General features: G+C 44.7%; 1 protein-coding gene across 14 annotated transcripts in view; it reads left to right on the forward strand.

Annotated features, from left to right (window-relative positions):
* Positions 1-20,189, forward strand: part of LOC126869278 (potassium voltage-gated channel protein Shal) — a 116,166-nt gene that overhangs the window by 37,738 nt on the left and 58,239 nt on the right. For all 14 annotated transcript variants that reach the window (XR_007690881.1, XR_007690885.1, XR_007690878.1 and 11 more), the window contains exons 2-3: positions 1,670-1,832; positions 18,535-18,723. Coding sequence is in view for 5 of the 14 variants with exons in the window: in XM_050625596.1 (XP_050481553.1) it covers positions 1,670-1,832; positions 18,535-18,723 (352 nt within the window). In the remaining 9 variants the exon portion in view is untranslated. The remainder of the gene's footprint in view (positions 1-1,669; positions 1,833-18,534; positions 18,724-20,189) is intronic.

The following is a 20,189-nucleotide window of genomic DNA, read 5'->3' on the forward strand; positions in this document are numbered from 1 at the left end:
TCCCCATTTCGACGGTCACGTATAAATCCCTCGTTTGCATTTTGAACAGTTTAATATCCTCGCTGACAGCCGCACATTTTATTCCTTTATTATTTCATTGTTTATAAATGTATAACGGTTGCCATTTCCTATTAAAAAATAAAATCCGGATGCTGCGTGATGCGTTGTTCCAGCTTTGAACATGGAATTATAAACGCCGGTGCGCCGAGACAGTTCGAGTGAATTTTCACTCGTGCAGTGGAATAAGACGTCATAGTCAGACATCGCGTTGCCAGGCCTCTGTCAAGCAGACTTGACGTTTGCGGTGCAAGCTTGCGGCGTTGCTTGCCTCCGCGAAGACAGGGCATTAAGCACGACTAGTTCATACACAGTGCGCGGCGTCTGTATCGATTTTACTATATTCTTCTTCTCCTTAGTCAACGGATCGAGACGTCTACGATTCTGCTACAAACATTCCAGTTGCCAAGTTTTCTCGCTCCACTTGCCGGATTTCATTTGGAACATTTAGGAGATCTTTTGGAAGCAGATTTCGTTTTACTAAAATAATTTCTCGCTCGAGGTAAAACAAAAGGGTGAGTTTGAAAAAAAAAAAAGAGCGGAAGAGGAAAGAGGTCGATAAAAAATGCACGGTTGGTGTAATTTCCGATTGAAAAATTGAAACAGTTAGCCAATGTGGATTTGCAACTGTATCAACCCGTGAAAAGCATCGAGGCGGATGGGCAACCACGTTTTGGGGCACGTATAGCCATAGAAAAGTTTTATCGCGGTATGCTCGACGAGAAAAGTCGCTCGTAATCTTTACGGGATATCGTGAATTTGTCGTTTTTCCCTTCTTCTTTCTTCCTTTGCCCGTTTTCTTTTATCCGTTTAATGCAATCCACAAAAAATTGAAATTGAAAGTGTAACTCTCGGAATGAAGTTTCGTAGCTACCCTCGCGAATGCACCAACTTTTCCCCTGCAAAGTTCCATTCCTCGTTTCTTCTCTTCCCTTTTCTGCTACCTTCGTATCGACGCGAAAATCACGATGCAAATTATTTTATAAATCGTGCCAGCGGTGGTTCATAGCGATACTCGCGGTCGTGAAACAACTATGTAATTATGCAGACAGCGGGGCAGAAATTTTCCAATTAAACGCGTTCCTGGAGATGGTTAAAAAGTAAGAACAAAGTTTCTTTCGTACTCGGATAATTTCGTCCTATTTCTTACGCTGTTTCTAACACGAATTATAACGATTCGCAGTTTCACAAGACTTTGTTGAGTTACAGACGGTTAGTATGCAATTTCAGAGTTTGTCAACTGCAACGGCTTCCACTAGAAATGTTTTTGATATAACTGAGTGAAAGGATATCGAGAAATGCAACAAATACGCAACAAAGTGTGGTTGACAAGTAGGAGTAAGGTTTACGTGGAAAAAGTATCGAGTGAAGGGAAACGGTCCGTCTATCGTCAGACAGGAGCTATGTTCCCTTATAGCTCAGACTCGCACTCATTCTTTGAAAAATGACTTCGAGCAGAAGGTAGTCGATTTATTCGAAAGTTTCTGCGAGTGTGTCAATGATTATTGACTTATGATTATTTATTAAGTATCCACTTATCAGTCTATTATTGTATTACAGATTATAAGATAATTTATAATACTAATAAATTGGAATTACTCGTGTGTTACAGGTACGGTGACATGGTTCCGAAAACGATCGCGGGAAAAATCGTGGGGGGTGTATGCTCTCTCAGCGGTGTCCTTGTGATCGCTTTACCGGTGCCTGTTATCGTCAGTAATTTCAGCCGAATATATCACCAGAATCAGCGGGCTGACAAGCGAAAGGCGCAAAGGGTGAGTGTGATTTTTTTACGCGTCTCCTTATCGATACGATACAGCCGATCCACGCATATATCGTCGTATTGAAAATGGCGTGCCGATTCGTCGTACGAATCGTGGGCCATCTATCTTCGCGTTGTTAATCTGTTATCGGTAACGCGTGTTATCGTGAACGAACCCGGTTCGGTCGAAATTTAATTCGACCTTAATTCCGGCCCGATCTAGCTGTAATTCAACGAACCGTCGATGAGTAGAACGATTCGAGAACGGATCCGATTAACCTTAATTTACGTCTTATGGAAATGGAGATTTTATTTTTATTCGAACGCAATAAAAATAAAAGTTCGGAGGGAAGTTTCGACAGAGATTTTAGTGCCACGAAGGATGATAAAGGAACAGATCGCGTGTCTTGGTGTATCGTGGACGCGCTTAAGTAGGCGATTCGTGTTTCGCGATATGTTTTCGCCCGTTTTTCTCGTATATACATACGCCTGGCGTATCCACAAATAGCTGTGTCACTATTCGCGCCACGGACTGTTCACTTTATTCTGGTACACTGGATATCGATATTGTTGGATGTTGTCTTTGGACCTAGTTGCCCGGCCCCAAGGCCATAGCATGGCAAACTTTCAAACAGACATCGAGGATTTTCCTCCTTGTACCTCCGTTGATCACGATACACGATTTTGATATTTTCAATTATACCGTTGTATTCCACACTTCAACGTTCGCTGTATTCATCCGCGATATTTAACTATTGATCGAACGACCATTTGAAATTCACTCGTAGAAGATAGGATTAAAGTTAGAGAAACTTTTGGTTTCGATAGCAGAGACGAGATATTTTACAGGCAAAATGTAAATGTTGGGTCAACCACCTGGTGGATTTAAGCTTCTGTTCCTTGCAGCAGCGGTGTGCTCCGTGAACGGGCACTACGATTAATTTTGCCAAAGGTGATCTTTACCAACGCGAGTCTTCCTGCCAAAAGGTTCTGCTTTCGCTTAGTTTCAATTTCACCTTCGAATATAAATAGAACATCTCTGTTTACGATGATCCGACAATTTCCGAGAAATTGCGGTGTCTAATTCAAAGTGCGGCCGTTGAGCGTTCTCGATTGCAACCGCGTAATGACGAAAGTTAATTCGACGTTATATAATCCGATCGAATTGGGCTATATCGTCGTGCTGTGTGGTTATCTTACTGGGTGTCACTGGTGGCCAGGAATGCGACCAATCGATTAGAACGGGCCGAGTTCATGGCTGGAGAAAATGGAGTAGGTGAGAGTATTTCTACGTAGAAAGACAGCTGTTGAAATTCCTGATTTCTTTCGGGTATTTTCAAGCTACTGAATTTCTATGAATCGCCTATGGAAATAGAAAGAAGCAAAAATAACGTTTCGATTTAAATTCAACAACCTGTTTCACGGGAATCAATGCTCCGACCGAGTCCTACTTCTCGACTAGTCTTTCTGGATTCTCCCGATGCCCGATTTAGCTCTCGAACAGAAATAGTCTAGTCGTTGCATTGTCTAGCTTCTATTTTCACGCGGTACGAGTGTTGAAGATTTTCTCGGCACGTTGTACTACCTCAATGTTTCCTCTATTTACAATGACGTTGCGGTAACTGGCCAGGATATCGCTTCGTTAATTAATCGTAGCTATTCCATCAATTGTTCGAATTGACTGTGCAAAGTAGCCTGCTTCTTAGCTTTTAGCGTAACACTGTTGTAAAAATGTTTGTATCTCATTCGCGTTGCACGATGAAAAGGGACGATAGCCGGAGTTACCTAGAAATATACGTTCCTCGATAATTGTCCGACAGTATCGCGTTCTATAATCAGCTAGAACAACGCTATCGTATTTTCATCGCCGGAAACAAGAAAATTAACGACGTTGTTCCGTTAGGATCTAAAAAGGACGCGATCGCGGACGAGAAACCCGTCGGTATTGAAATTATATTGCGATGAAACCGCGTAGCTATTTTTACTCAGCCACCGATATTTTATTAGCACGAACATCAAAGAACAAGCTCGAGAGGCGCTCCGCTATCGCGGATGCTAATGACGGCTACGATTGGCTTTACTTGCCTGGGGCCTTTAATCGTCAAATGGAAGTCACCGATTATCCTCGATGCTTTCGTTTTCCGACTCGCTAAACCGGTCAATTTGATCGAGCACCCATTAAGCCTTGAATACATTTTCATTCGAGCCGCCCACGATTTATCTTTTGTATGCGGAGCTCCACTATTTCCTCCCTGGAGCAGTTACCTGCAATTGTTCTCGTTAAAGTTGAAGAGACCATCGAGCGTCTTGACACAAAAATCCCGGTTCGGCCGCGGCCTACGTTTCCTCCGACAAATTGCTCTTGGAAATGTTAAACGGGCCTGCTCGATCGTGCCATTATTTTCGAGTAACCCAACGACTCGCGTGTCGCGTTCAATCAACGCGGATCAAAAGGAACTAGTCGATTTACCGGTAGTTTCTCAACTCGGGTGTTTCGTGTTATTAGATTTTATTTCCACGATATGTCTGAACGTCGACAAGAGCCGGCAATTGTCCCCCTTTTCACTGTCACAAACGACAAGCGCCGGTTGACGAACGACCGTGTAACCTGCCTGGCGGAGTTTAACGCAGAAGTCGGCCAGAAGTGGCGGATTGCGAAAAACCAGTCACCGATTTGTAATTTCTTTTAAACGGCTCGGCGAGATCAGAAATCTTACGGTGGCTCCTCGCGGACAGTTTAGCTCGAGGTTCTAGCGGTAGTTTGGCTTGGCCGACGGCCAGCGGCTACCCTCAGTTCATTACCACTATCCCGTGTTCTCCGAGAGACAGAGACAGCTGGCCGAATAAAGTGGCGGCCAGTATGATCGCGGTCGAGGAACTTCCGGCCGTTCCGCGGGGTTGATTGATGGCGATTGTTGCTCCTCGTCGTCGCGTCGTTCGCTAAAGTAGACGATTCTTTCGCGTTAAAGTTGGAAGAATTATAGTGGAGGCTTTGCAAAGTTTTATCGTCCGTATGTTACAAGCGTCTGTTGCGATGTCTCGATTACTATTGACTCAAGAGACAAAGTGTGTATTAGCCTCCTTGAGACAGAGGAAACAGAGGACGAAGCATTTCGCGACGCAGAAAATTTCCGCGCTATATCAGCCGCTAATTTCACGCGTACGATTCAAATACGCATATAACGAATGTATTATGTTTGCAGTGGAACATTTCGAACTTTCTGTAATTACAAACGACTATCACGATTATATGGATATATTTTGAAACGACTCAAACTTGTGCAATTCTGTGCCTTAATGTTTTCTCACACGGTTCCATTTTACGTATTTATCGCGAACTGTACGAGCATCAGGCGCACAACTCTCCAACAGTCTGACAAAACTCTGCATATCCGATTCTCGTTTCGCTAAATATCGTTCTTTGAGCGCAGTCGAATCGACGAAACGAAGTCGATGGAAAAACCACAGGCAACTGCCGGGCCGCATTAAGGCGCGCGAAATTCACCGAGTCAAAGATCAACGGAGAAGTTTTTGCAAATTAGGAGGCGGGGAGGACAGTTTCCCGACAATTCGCAGTCCTGAAATCAGAGCTCGCTTTCTTTCGCGGCCCGGTCAAATCTGCAATGCAGATACATCGCATCTACATATGCATGGCCACGCTCGTTCTGATTCGCGGTTTCGGATACTCATGGATCCTTCCTTTTCTCTACACCTCCCCCACCCTTTCTGTCTTTCGTTTTCGTCACGTGGCCGGTCGGGAACGAGTTCCGATTTTAGAACAACTTTTGGTATTGTGTCTGTTCGTTCCGTATCATCGTCTGTTTTAACGCGAATTTCACCGAGCTAGACAACTGTCGGTCCTTGCAGTTTTCAAGAATAAAATTGTCGTTGTGGTAATCGTATTTTCAACCGAGTCGTATGCAATATTTTTTGGGTTTAAATTTTATTCTGGTTACATGGTGAGTTTATTAAACGATACAAGGGAGAACGCGGAATCCGAGCAAATGTAACTTCGCAAAGGAAGTTGGAAAATCGTCAAAGTAGCTTATCGGTAGCATCAACGTGAACGGAAGTGTAATGATATCGAATGGACGTTCGTACCATGCAAATAAATAGATTGGACGGGAAACCTACAAGTCCGACGAAGTTGTCCATTTTCTATCAGCGATCTAGCCTTCGAGATCGATTTTGCACGTAGCATCCGAGTTCAGTCGGCTAAGGATAAACAAATATTTGAGAGAAGCTTCCATAAGTAAACAGTTGCCACGGTGAAGTTTCTCTGTCGTGAAACGAACTCCGCATTTTCGCGGCAACTTGATCGGCCGTTCTATAAATTTCGGTTTTTCACCAAATATGAATACATAAAAATACCTCTTTCATATCGTCGTATCGTAAGAGTAGAAAATCCTAGACAGCGTAGAAGGAAAGAATCCGAGGTAATTTCTCGGTAGGAATTATAAGAATACCGAAATGCGCTAGGAAAATCATCGCTATTCAGCATTTTCTATATGGAGCGCCATCAACGAGGATTTGATCCTCTATTCGAGCGAAACGATATCGAAAAACGATCGCAATATCGAAAATCAAGGTAGAAAGAACAGTGGGCATAATCGAGAGAGAGAGAGAGAGAGAGAGAGAGAGAGAGAGAGAGAGAGAGAAAGAGGAAAAATTACATGGAATATGGAAGCGTCGTGGCGTCGTCTTTTTGCTGACCGTTCGTGAATAAACGAAAGACAATGATGAGAGGCCACGGGTTTCACCGCATAAATGTAATTAAACGTGCGAACGAGTTGAGATCGCGTTAACTTTCACGAGATATTATTTCACGACTATCTTCTTCGCTGCTCGAATCTCGACAACTTTCTTCCTTCTTCGCTTATTTTCTACGGTGCAATCGTAACTTCCCTTCGTTTTAGCATCAAATTATTTTACTCGAGGATCGACTTTCTTCTTCCGATCGCTACGATGATTTTTAAAAGAAACTTTTCGAAGCAATCGTCGTTAGGATGGTTTACGATTATCGAGGAGTTTAACGCTTTTAGAGCCATTAAATCTGCTCGAAGCAGCCCGGTGAGATGCAAATAATCCGTAACCTGGTTGGAGTGTTTAAATGATTTTTATTGCACGGAGAATCGCGCTCACGGTCGTTTGAAATCAGTTCGAACCGAACTTATTCCAATGCTGTGGTAATAAACGATTTCGTTTTGGAAAAATGTTGTGCCGCCTGGTCTAACCAGTGACGGACGTTTTCGCTTGTCTCGCTAGGACTTCTCTTTCGAATGGAACTCTTACAAACGAGAAAACTTACACTAAAAGATACCTTAATACCAAAGAGAGATACTCTTTCTTGCTTGAAACGAGAGGAACGTCCACATCTCCATTATCCCAGGATTCTTCGTCCAAAGGTCTTTTAAAATCCTTCGCGTGGTTCGGATGAAATATTTCGTTTCTCCGAGCGCCCTTTGCTCCAGTCGTCGACGATTCAAACCGCTCTCCTGCCAGGAATTTCCTTTAGTTCCTCTTTACCACGTATCTCTATTCTCGGGGACGGGCTCTCGGTACGCTTTCTGCCTTTTCCGCTTCGTTGGCCCGGCCAAGAACGCAATGAGCGAGTTTCAAGAAAAAAATAACGAGCAACAAGAGGGTAGAAGCCACCCCCGTGTTCCGAAACGCTTTCGTTTGTTTGCTTGACTCGGTGATCGCCCGGAGCCATCGGTCCTGCCAAGATACCCGTGAAAATCGCTCGCGGTGAATACGGTTGAAAAAGCCGCACGATTGCTTTCGCGCTGTGCTGATTTTCTACCACGAAAAGAGAGAAAGATACGGCCGACTTACTTTTGTGGAAGCCACTTTTACGCGTCGATTGGGCTAACCTGAGCGGAAACGAAAGATTAGGGGACGGAAGCGTTCTCTGATATCGCTGCTTTGTTTCATTTTTCTGTTTTCTCGATCAACGATTACTTTCTCTCCCGGTTGATTCCCGAATGAACCGGCAAGCCAAGGGAGCAGATATTTTTCGTGCTGTTCGAAATATCGAGGTCGTCGGTTAGGCGAATCCCGAAACGGAACGAAAGGCCAAAAGCGATCGGTTTGTGCCTTATGGTGCAATTTGTCCTATTTGGCATAGTAGCGCGTGCTCGTTAAGCCGTCCCTCCCCGCGGGCAACAACTGGACAATTATTGGCAGACGCTTTGACATTCAAGTCACGGGGAAACGCCTGCGAATATTTACGATGAATGTCGACTGACGAAGATTTACGTCGCGCACCCAGTGATTAACCCATTTAGTGCTCCGGCATCCGAGTGTAGCAGCTCACCGTTCGATTCGACGAAAGCCGCTGTATTTTCGGTGTTCACGCGGGAATAATGGAAAATCGTCGTTCAGGAAGTCGCCAATATCTATCCTTCGTCCTGAGAAATGGAACGATCCTGCCCGTGTGCTTCATTTAGCGGAAAACCAGCCACGAGATCGATGAGGTAATCCTCGAGACGAAGGATTACCGTGAAAGAATGATTGACGCGGAGGCGGATAAAAAGAACTGCCGAAATCTTTTACCGTTCGCGAGGCAAGAAAAACAAGCAAAGCATTCGCGGCACGAGGTAGCTCGTTAAACAACCGAAGTGTACTCCGAACGATTCAAGACAGGAAAAGAGAGATTCCTGGCGATCTGTCGATCTGCTTCGGTCACGTCGAAGTTGGTATATGGTCATAAACACGGGGAGATATCGATGGCTAGCCCATTTGACGTCATTGGTTCTCTGTTCCATTCGCTCAATCACGACGAGGCTCTGCTCTTCTTTCTCGCCTCGAATACGGTCACGCTATTCTTGAACGCACTAAACACCGATGTACTTCCAAACAGTTTATGCGTTAACCAGTCTCAATAAAGATTACCCGAGAGAATAGATCGATACCGGGAAGCAGCACGCGTGGTCTCTGCCCCGAAAAGCATCGCGTAATCCTACAAACGTACGAGCGCCTTGTCAGCAAACTGTCCGTGGTAGTTTCTCGTCTCGCGGAAAATTTATGGCGAAGGGGATTTCCAAAGGCGAAAAAAAGAACGTCGTCCAGACCAAACTGTTCGGCGTTACGACGATAAAACGTCCACCTCCGCGGTAGTTTTCGTGTCTTCCATTGTTTTTCTTCCAGATTTTTACACACGGTTCTATAAAGGGGCGTTTCTTTAGATTTGATCCTGATTTATGTGTACACACGATCCGCGCCAGTTTCTATGGCAGAATTAGGGAAAAGAGCAGACGAAATAAATTATACGAAGATTATTTCTAACGAGAAGAGAATTCCGTCGGTATAGAATCAACGTAGATTTGGATCTATGCAAAGTGTCTGATTCCACTTTCCGATCTTATTCTTCGTTAAAATGTTCAAATTTGGAATTGGCAGCGTTTGAAAGACAATTCCATGGCTGAATCGGAGTGACGAAAATAAATTTGCTTTTCATTTATCGTCAAGTTGATCCAGTTTCGATTCTCTGTGGCTCGAAGTCAATTTCTCCTTCAAAATTTCCAAATGGAAATGGGGAAAGTACGAGAACGCGTGTATTTGGTGCGAAAAAGATTTTGAAGAGTGGTTCCGAATTTTAAAAATAACTTCCGCAAACGACCAACGGATGTGTGGAGAGTAAATGAAAAAAGGGAAGAGTGGAAAATCATTGTCAGGGTTCGACGGCGCCTGTCAAGCTGGTTCTCACCTCGTAAAACTCATCGGCATGCGTTTCAGCGGCCACGTACGTTCGATAAATCAAATCGGGCCAGATACTCCGGCTTAAATTACTGCCAATACGCTGTCGTTGCGTTATTACACCGATAAAACATCGATTTGCGTAGTGCGTGGCTTCTTCGGATCAAAGATTGTTCGGACAACTTAACAAAGAGAGAAAAGCAATTAAGGAAGACCATCATCGGAATTCCAAAGTACAAGCAACACATATGGACAAAGCCCAATTGGCGTTTCAAGGAGGTATATAAACAACTCTTTGCGACGCGAATTTTCTCGAGTTACAACGTTAATTATCGACTGGTAATTAGATGGTTGCTATCAGGAGATCTTTTATGAATCAGTCATATCATGAACGATGATGTCACCCTTGTTTTCGTAATATATATATATATATTGACTTTACTCGAACTCAAATGTTTTGTAATGAACGATACGAGACATAATTTCCAAGCGAATTTTTAGATTGTTTTTGTTAATCTGGATGCCTCGGATATCGGATCGTTTTATCGTCAAATTCGATAATATTTACCTAAAGGTCTAAGTCTTCGATTCCCAAGTCCCGTTGTTTATCGTAGCCACGATCTTTTACAGCCAACCGAATTTCTGCGAATAATCCAATCGCACGGTCGTAAAATTTGTTTCTTGAATCTCGAACGGCTACGATCCTCGATTCGTTCAAGATTTATCGTGTCCGTTGTTTCTTCCAATCGTTATGTATGTATTTTTCTACCGGCGAAAATCTACAACTTCTCGTTGCTCTGCCTTTCTCTTGCTTCTTCGTTCCGCGCTCGAATCGCGCAGTATTTTCTTCATTTGAACGTACGAGATCCCCTCCAATTTACTTCCAACGCGTTACGCGAATTATCGCGCGAGCTACAACGACGCACGGCTAATTAATGTAGGCTAATTGGCACGTGGCGATACCGATCGGTCGCGAGCAACCACGCAGCGTCGATCGGATATTCGAACGACCCAAAGACGTAAGTCGATTTCAGATACGCCGGACCGCAATTTCGCGCACGTGTTTCAAAAATTCCACCGATTCCGGTAAATTGGTACGTGTGCGGTCCGTGGAAACATTTGGGTCGACCCGCAACCCTCGTTCAACCTCGAATCCATCACCACTGATCAATTTTCTGTTTTGAACGGTCTCGATCGCTCGTGTCGAGTTTCCCCCGCTCGGAACTCCGAAAATACAATATAAAGTTTGGTATTGCACCGACTCAGAGTACAACAAGCGTCAGCTCTAAAGTTAGTTTCCCATGCTTCGCTCGTTTTGGATCTCTAATTAATGGCGTTTAATCGCGCGTATCGCGATATCGATAATTAACGCGTCTACGAAAATTATCTTTGAGTTACTGCACGTGCTCTATCGGAATTTTGCCAAATGGCCCCGCAGTTTCCTGTTATATTAGTCGTGGCGCACAATAAACCGATAACAATGGAATAATCGTGTCTGGGATCGATCGAGAACAGATCGGTTTTTCCTCGGATTTTCGGAAGACAGGAACACAGAAGGCATCGAAGTGGTGGCGCCCCGCCGAGTTCCTTTGATTCGACCGTTTCCACCACAGCTGGTCGATCACCTTTGTTCCAACTGATATTCGGGATATTACGCAGCCGCGATAAATGTCCCGGGGACAATGGAAGCGCGCCGGAGATTCCTCCGAACGGATTAACTTGGCGTGAAGTCGGTAAAGGGACTTTTAATTGGAACCCTTTATGCCTCGGCGTGAAAATCGACTTTCAGATCGCATTCAGATGGAAATAAAAGGATATCGGCGACAGGGTGGCTGGTTATTAAACGAAATTTCAGACAATCCGCTCTTCCTAACTTCTTTAATTCATTTTGTTTCACCGAGGAGAAAGTAATACGTCGTGATGGCTGGAAAGTTCAGACACGGTGTGCAATGATATTTTACGTGGAAATATTTTAACCTACTAATTCGAGCGTCTTATTTATACATTTTAATCGTTCGTAGTTCTAGCATCAGTTTTACTTTAGAAACGTCGGATCAGTCGATTATATGGTTGGGAGGGCAGATTCATTGTTTCATCCAATTTCAATTAATCCGCGATTATTCGCCGACATCGCTGCTCCTTTTCCAATATTTCTCCGTTGGACGTGTATCAACCCCACCGCGCAAATTACAATAGCGCGGAATAAAAATGATATTAGATAAATGGACATTAAACGCGTAATCGAAGACGGTACACAAGTCGGTAGTTTCGTGAAAATAGAAAACCTATGGGGTAGGATTGCACGGTGGGGAAAAAAGACACGGAATTTATCAGCGTCCAGCAGCGAGGTTCTTGCGAAGGAAGTCGCATAGATTCGAAAACGCATTCATCGCTGACACAATATCGCGCGTACCAACGAGGGGACAAAGTTGCTCTGTGAAACGTATCTCGCGCGTCGCACCGGTTCTCTTTTGGCAAACACCGCGGGATCGAACAATTCCAACAGTGTTCGCGTCTATGTGCTGCACAATGTGATGACGATAACAATTTTTAGAGGTGAAATCACGTCGTTAGCGCGCAAATATTGCGTAGAAATTAACGAAGACCGAATCATTCGTAGGAAAAATTGCTAAAAGTGTAATTCTAACTGCGAACCACTCATGGGATGTAATGGAACGTAAGTAATTGATCTGATTACGCCTGATTACGGTCGATCTGACCGTTTCAATTACCCACAGCAGTGTACCTTGGACGAGGACCAACCTAAATCTAATTGTCCGTAGACAAAGACAAAGCGATCACGTTCGTTAACGATATTAGAAAATTGGTATATGTAATTGAATATATATACATATTCATTTAAATTGATGTTCTTTGAAATTTCACAGCAAGGAAGCCTGCAGTGATGGCGCGTATTTATTTAAAATGCGCTTGCAACTCGATTATATGCCGGCCTGCATTTGCATACAATTTCAGCTCGTTACGTCGATGAATAATTTCGCTCTCTCGATTTACCTGGTACCGACGACCGGAGGTAAAAAACGAGAAACGGTCGAAGAAAAGGTTATTCAGTCGAAGTTAACCGCGCGATCTCGCGGGGTCAGGAGAAAAGTCGCGCATTACGTCGCCCTTAGGACACAGCGTCGTTATACCGGGATTATTAAACGCGGATGCAGGTAGGCCGGAAATTATTTGGAGATTTACTTCCTTTCTCACCTGGAACGCTCTCTACACTCGGTTAAGCGACGTTCCATTTCTCTCGGGAACGAGACGGCTATTAACGTTTTCAACGGGAAAAGGAGGAGGAAGAAACGTTGGTGAAAAGACAGGGGAAACGCGTCTTCTTCCTCTTCTCTTTTTCTAACATTTTGCTTTTCTTGGCGAAGCGGGCAATATTTTCAGTACGGCACTTTACTATTTCAATTTTCAATGCTTCAGGAAAGTAGGTCTTGCGTATTTTATTCCGGCGGATCTTTCTTGAAACGAAAGGCCGCGCCCCTTTCGTCCGTGACCCGCCTGTTATTTGTCGACGTTCGTTTAATTAACTTACCGTCAGAGCGAAGAAACCTAGACAAACGATGAAGGGGGTGAACGCGGCCAAGCTCGAAAACCGTCGGTTGCGATCGCGTTGCAATCGTGCATTCTGTTTTCTTATCGGCCGCGCGGCAACCAGGTTCCCTCATCTTCCTTGAATTAATCGTCGCCCGCCACGCGATATTTCCAATGCCTGTGTGTGTATAGACGTGCACGTTCGTGTCCCTGCACCGATGCCCTTTTCCAAAGCCAACAATCGAGGTTTCGGGCAAATCTGGATGAAGCGGAGGAAATCGTAAAGCGTGTGTATACCTCGGAGCAGCGAGATATTTCACGGTTACTGGGAACGAAACCCGAGGATAACCGATTATTATTCGCGTGTATATGTGACGTTTTAGTAGAGGATAGCCGTATACTGTTGGGAATTTGTCGCGCGCATTGAAAAGCGTACAATAACGCCGTTGGGACGCGGAGTCGACTCGACGAGAGAATGACGAGCGAACATAAATCATCTGTTGGACGCTTGGTGAGCGGGAAGATGATGAATGTTGCAAGGTTCGGCAGAGCTGCGATCTTTGAAAAATGACAGGCTTGCCACAGTATAGAATCGAAGTTTCAACGTTCTGGCGGTACTTGAGGGGCAAAGTTAGCGGCGCTTGTAACGCGCGGGATACGTGGCCGAACGGTCGATGAAAAAGCGACGAACCACGCCGTTCGTACGTAACGAGAGTCGAGTGTTGCTTTTGGGATTACTAAATTCAAGCCACTCGTGCTTCCATTGCAGGTTTCGTTTCATCGAGTGCCGGTATACATGTGAGAAGGGTTTCAATATTTTTACCAGGGCTACTCGATTTCAGCCGATAAATGAATTTATTCAGAAGCGTACGTTGAACTTGATCTTTCCGCGACTCTGTAAATGCAGCGACCAACGAACTATATCGAAATTGATCCGCCGGTTTTTCAAGTAACGGAGAGAAGGTCAATTTAATAGGTCCGATCGGTAATTTCAGGCGGAAATTTAATCTCCCTACCGTTGTCCATGCGTATAGCAATGTTTTCTATTAGAAGATTATGTTTGCGAAGTAGAGAGGATCCTCTCTGTCATGGTAATTACTATTATACAGGACGAAGGACGGTGCTCACAACATGTCGATAGTTAATTAATTCGATGCTGGACAACAGGTAGCTGTCGTCCGGTAAGATCGATAAAAACTCTCATTGATAAGCGAATTAATTAGCGACCACGTCGGTTAATTCCTGATCGAATCCTGACCCTACCTCTATTATTGTATCTTTCTAATCTATTGCATTATGCCATACGCCATATATAGCTCGTCGAACTTCGCGTCTACTTTATAATAGACGCGAATTATTCTCTAGTGAGTTCTCTAGTTGGTTCACGAACTCGCTGACATGGTGTTGCGACGTCTGTTTTCCTTCGAATTTCGTCTATACTCGAGGCAATTTGTCTTCGTTGAGAAGCCAAAGTCGTTGATACAGAAGTCGTTTCCTTCGTCTGTCTCATAATTTATACGCGTATCGCTCCGTTTCGATTAATCTCGCACGACCTATTAATTTTTTCTGACGACCGCGATGGATCTCGTTGGAGACTCGCCAGGAAATTTTAGCTTTCCGTTTCCGGCGATATACGTTCTCCGGGGAATCCGAGATCGATCATTCCATGCCCAATGGTACGGGACTTTCCACGTCGGTGCTCGCTTTCGGGCCTTTCCTTCTATCGAATCGCCCACTGCACATGCCGCTGCCCTTCCATTGTTACGCTTATCTCATTCACTGCCAGGCAAATTTAAAGCGTCTTGCCCTGGGCACCAAGATCTTATTTCAAGGAAAACATGGAATTTCACAAAATTTATATAAAATCTTCGTTCATCCTTTCTAATAATTTCTAACCCAAACTTACTCCGTGATCGATTGCAATCAATCTAAATCTTTAGCGTAAAGTACGAGATGTCTCGTAATCGGCACTCTTGGTACATACGCTTACTACGAGATATCTCGTAGTTGGCAGTGAATGGATTATCCAGAAATTCCGCCGCGAACACATATCCACTTTCATTTATATACTTCATGGTGTATTTCAGAATATAGTGGAATCTTTATAAGCAAACTTTGACAGTACGTTCGGGAAATAGATCATTTAACGTAGATATCGTCTCCTAGGCAGCGAGATGAAGTCTCCACCAGCGTCGGTCACCGAATTCGTAAACCCTGTGTCTATCTTTATCATAGCTAGACCTTTTCCTCGGTCCTCGATCAGCCAGTTTCCTGCCTACGGTAAAGAATTCAAATCGAAGCCGTACATGGAATAAAATCAGAATTGGTAACTACTTTGGGGAATGGAATCGGCAACGAAGCTGAAAACTCGCTGACCAGCGACGAAGTAGCGGTAAATTGCCAAAAGGCCCCCTTGCCACAAAACATTCGTTCGTATCGGAATTCGATCCCCCTTCCTTCCCGTGGTTCGATCCAAAAAGTCAAACATTTACATAGCACGATTTTCCTACGTAGCACCCTAAGTTTAGCCATTGGCCAAACACTGTCCGTCGATGCGTGAATTACGCGCGATTACAGCAACCCTGGCGCATCATCGGCGACTCGCTAATTATAGCGTGACGATGCACCGAGCTAGGAAAGCTCGCGGGTGTTTAACATATTTATATCCCTGTGGAATCGTATATTTTCGCGGTGGATAAGATCGCGGCCGGTTCGATGCAGGGTCCGATTCGCGTCTGCAAGGTGTCACGTGGCATCGGCCGTGTTCGCGGATGTTTACGCGGCCGACCGCAGCTGCGAAATGTCAGGAAGTTGTCCTCGAATGCAGACTCGAGGGGCGCAGCCGCGACCGCGTGCACTTTCGGCGGCTTTTACTGCCTGCAGCCACGCCACGTACCTTGACGAGTCACCGTACCGTTTCGCCTCGTTGCTGTTTCGCAATATCGTCACGTTGACACGTGATCTATGTCCTGCTACATTCTACACGCGTCTAACTGCGCACCCACGATTTGCTATGCTGAATTTCTTATTGACCCATCGAATTATCATTTCTTTTTTCTCTGGTCGTATACAGCGGTCCGCATAAATATTCGCCTGCCTACGATACTCGGCTTTTTCACCACTGTACGGTATCTTAAAAGAAAGTTGCAAGTTCTAAAGCAGACAGGCGAACGTTAAGTGGTAGATGTTACAGAGGTACGATAACTGGTTTCGGACGAGTTCTTATAATAAATTGGAAGCATCGATGAAACATTTCAGAAATAAAGAAAACGTCAGTTAGGTAGCGTGAATGCAGAGTCGAAGAATTTATCGCGGTCTCATAATCGTGAATTCGCGCGGGAGATCGCGCGCGCCTTATCGCTCGACAGTTTCGTAACTAGTTGCTTCGTAATTCAGCAATCGTACATTATACCGCCGTTAAGGACATTTTATGCAAGAATTTCCGCGAGATCCACGAAACCTGATAAGGTGAACAGCGCCGAAACTCTCACGTTCGTGGTACCCTTGGTTATACACCATAGGTCGTAATGCAAATTACCGAATCGGATCTTAGATAAAGTTTTAGCGACGGTGTGAGTTACGAGGAGGAAAAAGTAGCGATTAATTTTTATTAGGCTCGAACCGTAACGATATTCTCGATGAAGTTATCGTACGATAGGCGTGTTAATCCGACGGAAGAGCGAAAACCATCTCGAATATTCTACGTGTAATTTCGCTCGATGCTGAACCTCGTAGAATGCCGTTGTTTCGTACCTCATTCTGGTGTTACGGGCTTTATGAAGCTTGCGGACGTAGTAAAACGCTCGTTAAAGAGAAATAACGCGTTAATGATGGATTCACCGAAGTCACGCTGCGTGCCGGAACGATGTCATTTAACTCGCGTTCTTTGTATTCCACGCGAGAAGCTTCGTAAGGAAGCTGAGCGTGTACATACAGCGGTGCCACAGATAGGCATGGCTGGCTGGTCGAGATAAATCGTAATGACGTTGTCTGGTGAATCACGTTAACGTTGCTTTTCTGGCGAAAAGTTTGCTGGTTGGCGAAAAATTTTTTTCGCGAAAAAAGTTTGCACGATAAAAATCTGGACGAAAACAAATCTTTTGACTAACGTGACGGATAGTTATGTCACCGACGTGCAAAATACTGCCACATTCAGGATACCTCGACGGTTTTTGACGACTAAAAGAACGTTGTTCTCTTGATAAAAAATTTGATTCATCGTAGTCGGAAAGTCATAGGAGATTATTGATATTAATCTTGGAGATTAGTTTGGAGGATTCGCGATGTAGTAAAGTTTACTTCTGGATTCTAACTTTAACGAATGATTATTCGTCAATCTAAAGGATGACAAGTAGCTGTATGTTTTTTCTGATTTGTTTGATCGGAAACAGAAGGCTTCTCGTTGGCTGTGGAGTTTATTGCCGAAGGCTTTTACTTATATTAGCTCCCTTAAAAGTGTCTGGATTCTTATGACTAGGATGCAATAACTGGTAACAAGGTTGCTGCAAATCATTCTGCAATTTATGTATCGAACGCAATTTCGATAAGGGCCGAATGCAATGGTCGTTATCGTACAACAAGTACTTGTTTATCCGCAAAATATACCTTATAATTGAGCGTGGGGAAGAAAGGAGGAGAAAGGCAATTTCATCGATCCGTTGCTTTTTGTACATTGAAAAAGTTGTTTGTGGAAATGGCTGTTTGAACAAGGTCTCGTAGAACTGCGGAGGAAGCGAAAATCCAGCGGTTAGGGCATAATCGTTGCGGAAATGGGCGTGGACGCGTTTAAAACTTCGGATCGCCGTCGCGTATTTGCCGCATTTGAATAGTGTGCACACGGTAATTTCTCGCGGAAAATCCTCGCTAAAAGCTTAATTGACCGAGCGTCGGCGGCAAGCAGGAGACGCCTCGGGGGAACGACGGAGAAAGGAGAAAAAAGAAAACAGACAGGGACAATGCGTCGTTGTTACTCTAATGACTTCTTCTGCGCGCGGATTCGCGTTCCCGAAGCGAGTGAAACTGACGCGTTTTCCGTTGTCGTCGTCGTCGTCGTCGTCGCGATTTCACCGGGCGGATTTCCAACGCAGCAACACCGCCGTCTGTTTCTCCATTGTCACGCGCGAGACAATTTCACTCGACCTGGAAAGACACGCGACTTCGTTTCTCTTTGACCGAATTCTTCCCTTCAACGCTCGTTTTCCGAAGGATCGCCTTTCAGCCCTTCGCTTCCTTCTTCTTTCCCCCAAATTTTGATTTCTTTCCAAATCTTTACCGAAACTAGGTTGACCGTGAACACACCGGATGTTTTGGATGTTTTTCGATATTTTGGCAATGTCTAATTGTTTTTCTCGGCGTTTCCGGTTCCGATTTTATCAATGGATTCAGCCACGCGACAAGACAAAACGATGGAACTATTCGAAGCTCGCTTATGGAATTCTGCGAATAACGTTGCTTCTTTTTCGTTGCAGAAAGCCAGATTGGCACGAATCAGGATCGCGAAAGCGTCGAGCGGAGCGGCCTTCGTGAGCAAAAAGAAGGCGGCTGAGGCCCGACTGGCCGCGCAGGAGAGCGGCCTTCAACTGGACGACAACTACAAGGAGGAGGATATTTTCGAACTGCAACATCATCATCTACTTCGTTGTTTAGAGAAGACCACGGTGAGTCTTTGAAAATCATTTACACCAGTTACCCTTAGTCTCTGACCCCCAAGTTCCTGACTTGGCTACTCTCTCTCCTCAGCTTTATCATTCGATTAACATTTTATCTACCTCTGTCCTGACTCTCGCTTACGAAGATTCTCATGACGTAATAACGTTTCTCTGACGGCAAAGGAAATATGTTTTGCCGACGAGTTATAAATCTGAGTAGTAAACCGCTTCTCGTAACATTAGCTCGGTCAAGCCCAGTCTCCTTTATGTCACGATAGCGCATAGTTAGCAAAGTGTCGGCTCTGTAACTCTTTCGAAATGAGCCAGGACGCCTGTCGAGAGGAAGAAACAAACTAAAAGCGAAACGCTATACGCTGTCGTAACGTTGAAGTTCAAGCTTGGAAGAGAAGGGACGAATATCGCTGCTTGAAAGGGGGAGCTTCTCGTCATCGACGCAGAAACGTTCGCTTCATTAAACCTGGTAGACGGCCGCTTGTTTAATTTCGCGGCATCAGTTGCGAAACGGGGGAAATGTCGCGCTATCTAAGCGCCGGTTCATTCTCGGGCGCGAACCAACGTCGCCTGCCTCGAATCCAAGAGTCCGTGCGCTGCGGAGTAATTTGAATAAACCCCCTCTGTTCGCGTCCAATTTTAGCACAGCACTTGTACACGAGGGATACCGTGCCACCCATCGAGTGCGGCGCCCAGCTTACCCGCGCGCACACACATAAACAGAGAATAGGCCTCGGGTGTCGTTGAGACAGATACACAGCCACCGTGTGTAGCGAACGCCGGCAGATACTCCTTTGTTGTCGTTTCCGTGAATTTCAGACCGTGATAATAATTTGGATGCCCTTTTTATTTCGTCGTGTTATCGTTTTAGCGATAGGATAGACCGTAGCGAGTTCGATAATAAGCGAATCGTCATCTTTTGTGTTTCAAACTTTCACGATGGTGAGATGTATTTTGATATCGGCTTTCCGGCATGAACAATCGCCTTTCGATTTTGCATTTGCACTTGGCATTTGCATTTTGGCCCGACGTAATTCCCTAGACGTCTGCTTCTTCGGGGGATACCTGGCGTTGAGGGTTGGCCAATCGAATTAAACGACATCCGGTGAACTCTTCCGGGTCGAGCATTCGGATTAGAACTTCCGAGTTGAATCATCAGTTTGATCAGCCAAGCGAAACATCGTGCAATATAAATGGAAACAGTGGGGACCGAAGCCTTCAGTTTCAGGTCTCGCCTGCAGACAAATGCAACGTCTACGAAATCTCTGGCCAAAATGCAAATGCCAAGTGTAAATGCAAAATCGAAATTAACGATTAACAGTTCTTGGTGCGAGCTGCAGGTGAATCCTAAACCGTTTCATCTGAATTTTAATCTACCGGCGAACTCCGTTTCCACGAACATCGCGATTTAATATTTTACGAGATCGGATTGTTTACTCGGTAGGTTTTAGTTAACGTTTCGA

Source organism: Bombus huntii, chromosome 9 (assembly GCF_024542735.1).
Source record: "Bombus huntii isolate Logan2020A chromosome 9, iyBomHunt1.1, whole genome shotgun sequence".
In the NCBI taxonomy this organism is placed as follows: domain Eukaryota; kingdom Metazoa; phylum Arthropoda; class Insecta; order Hymenoptera; family Apidae; genus Bombus; species Bombus huntii.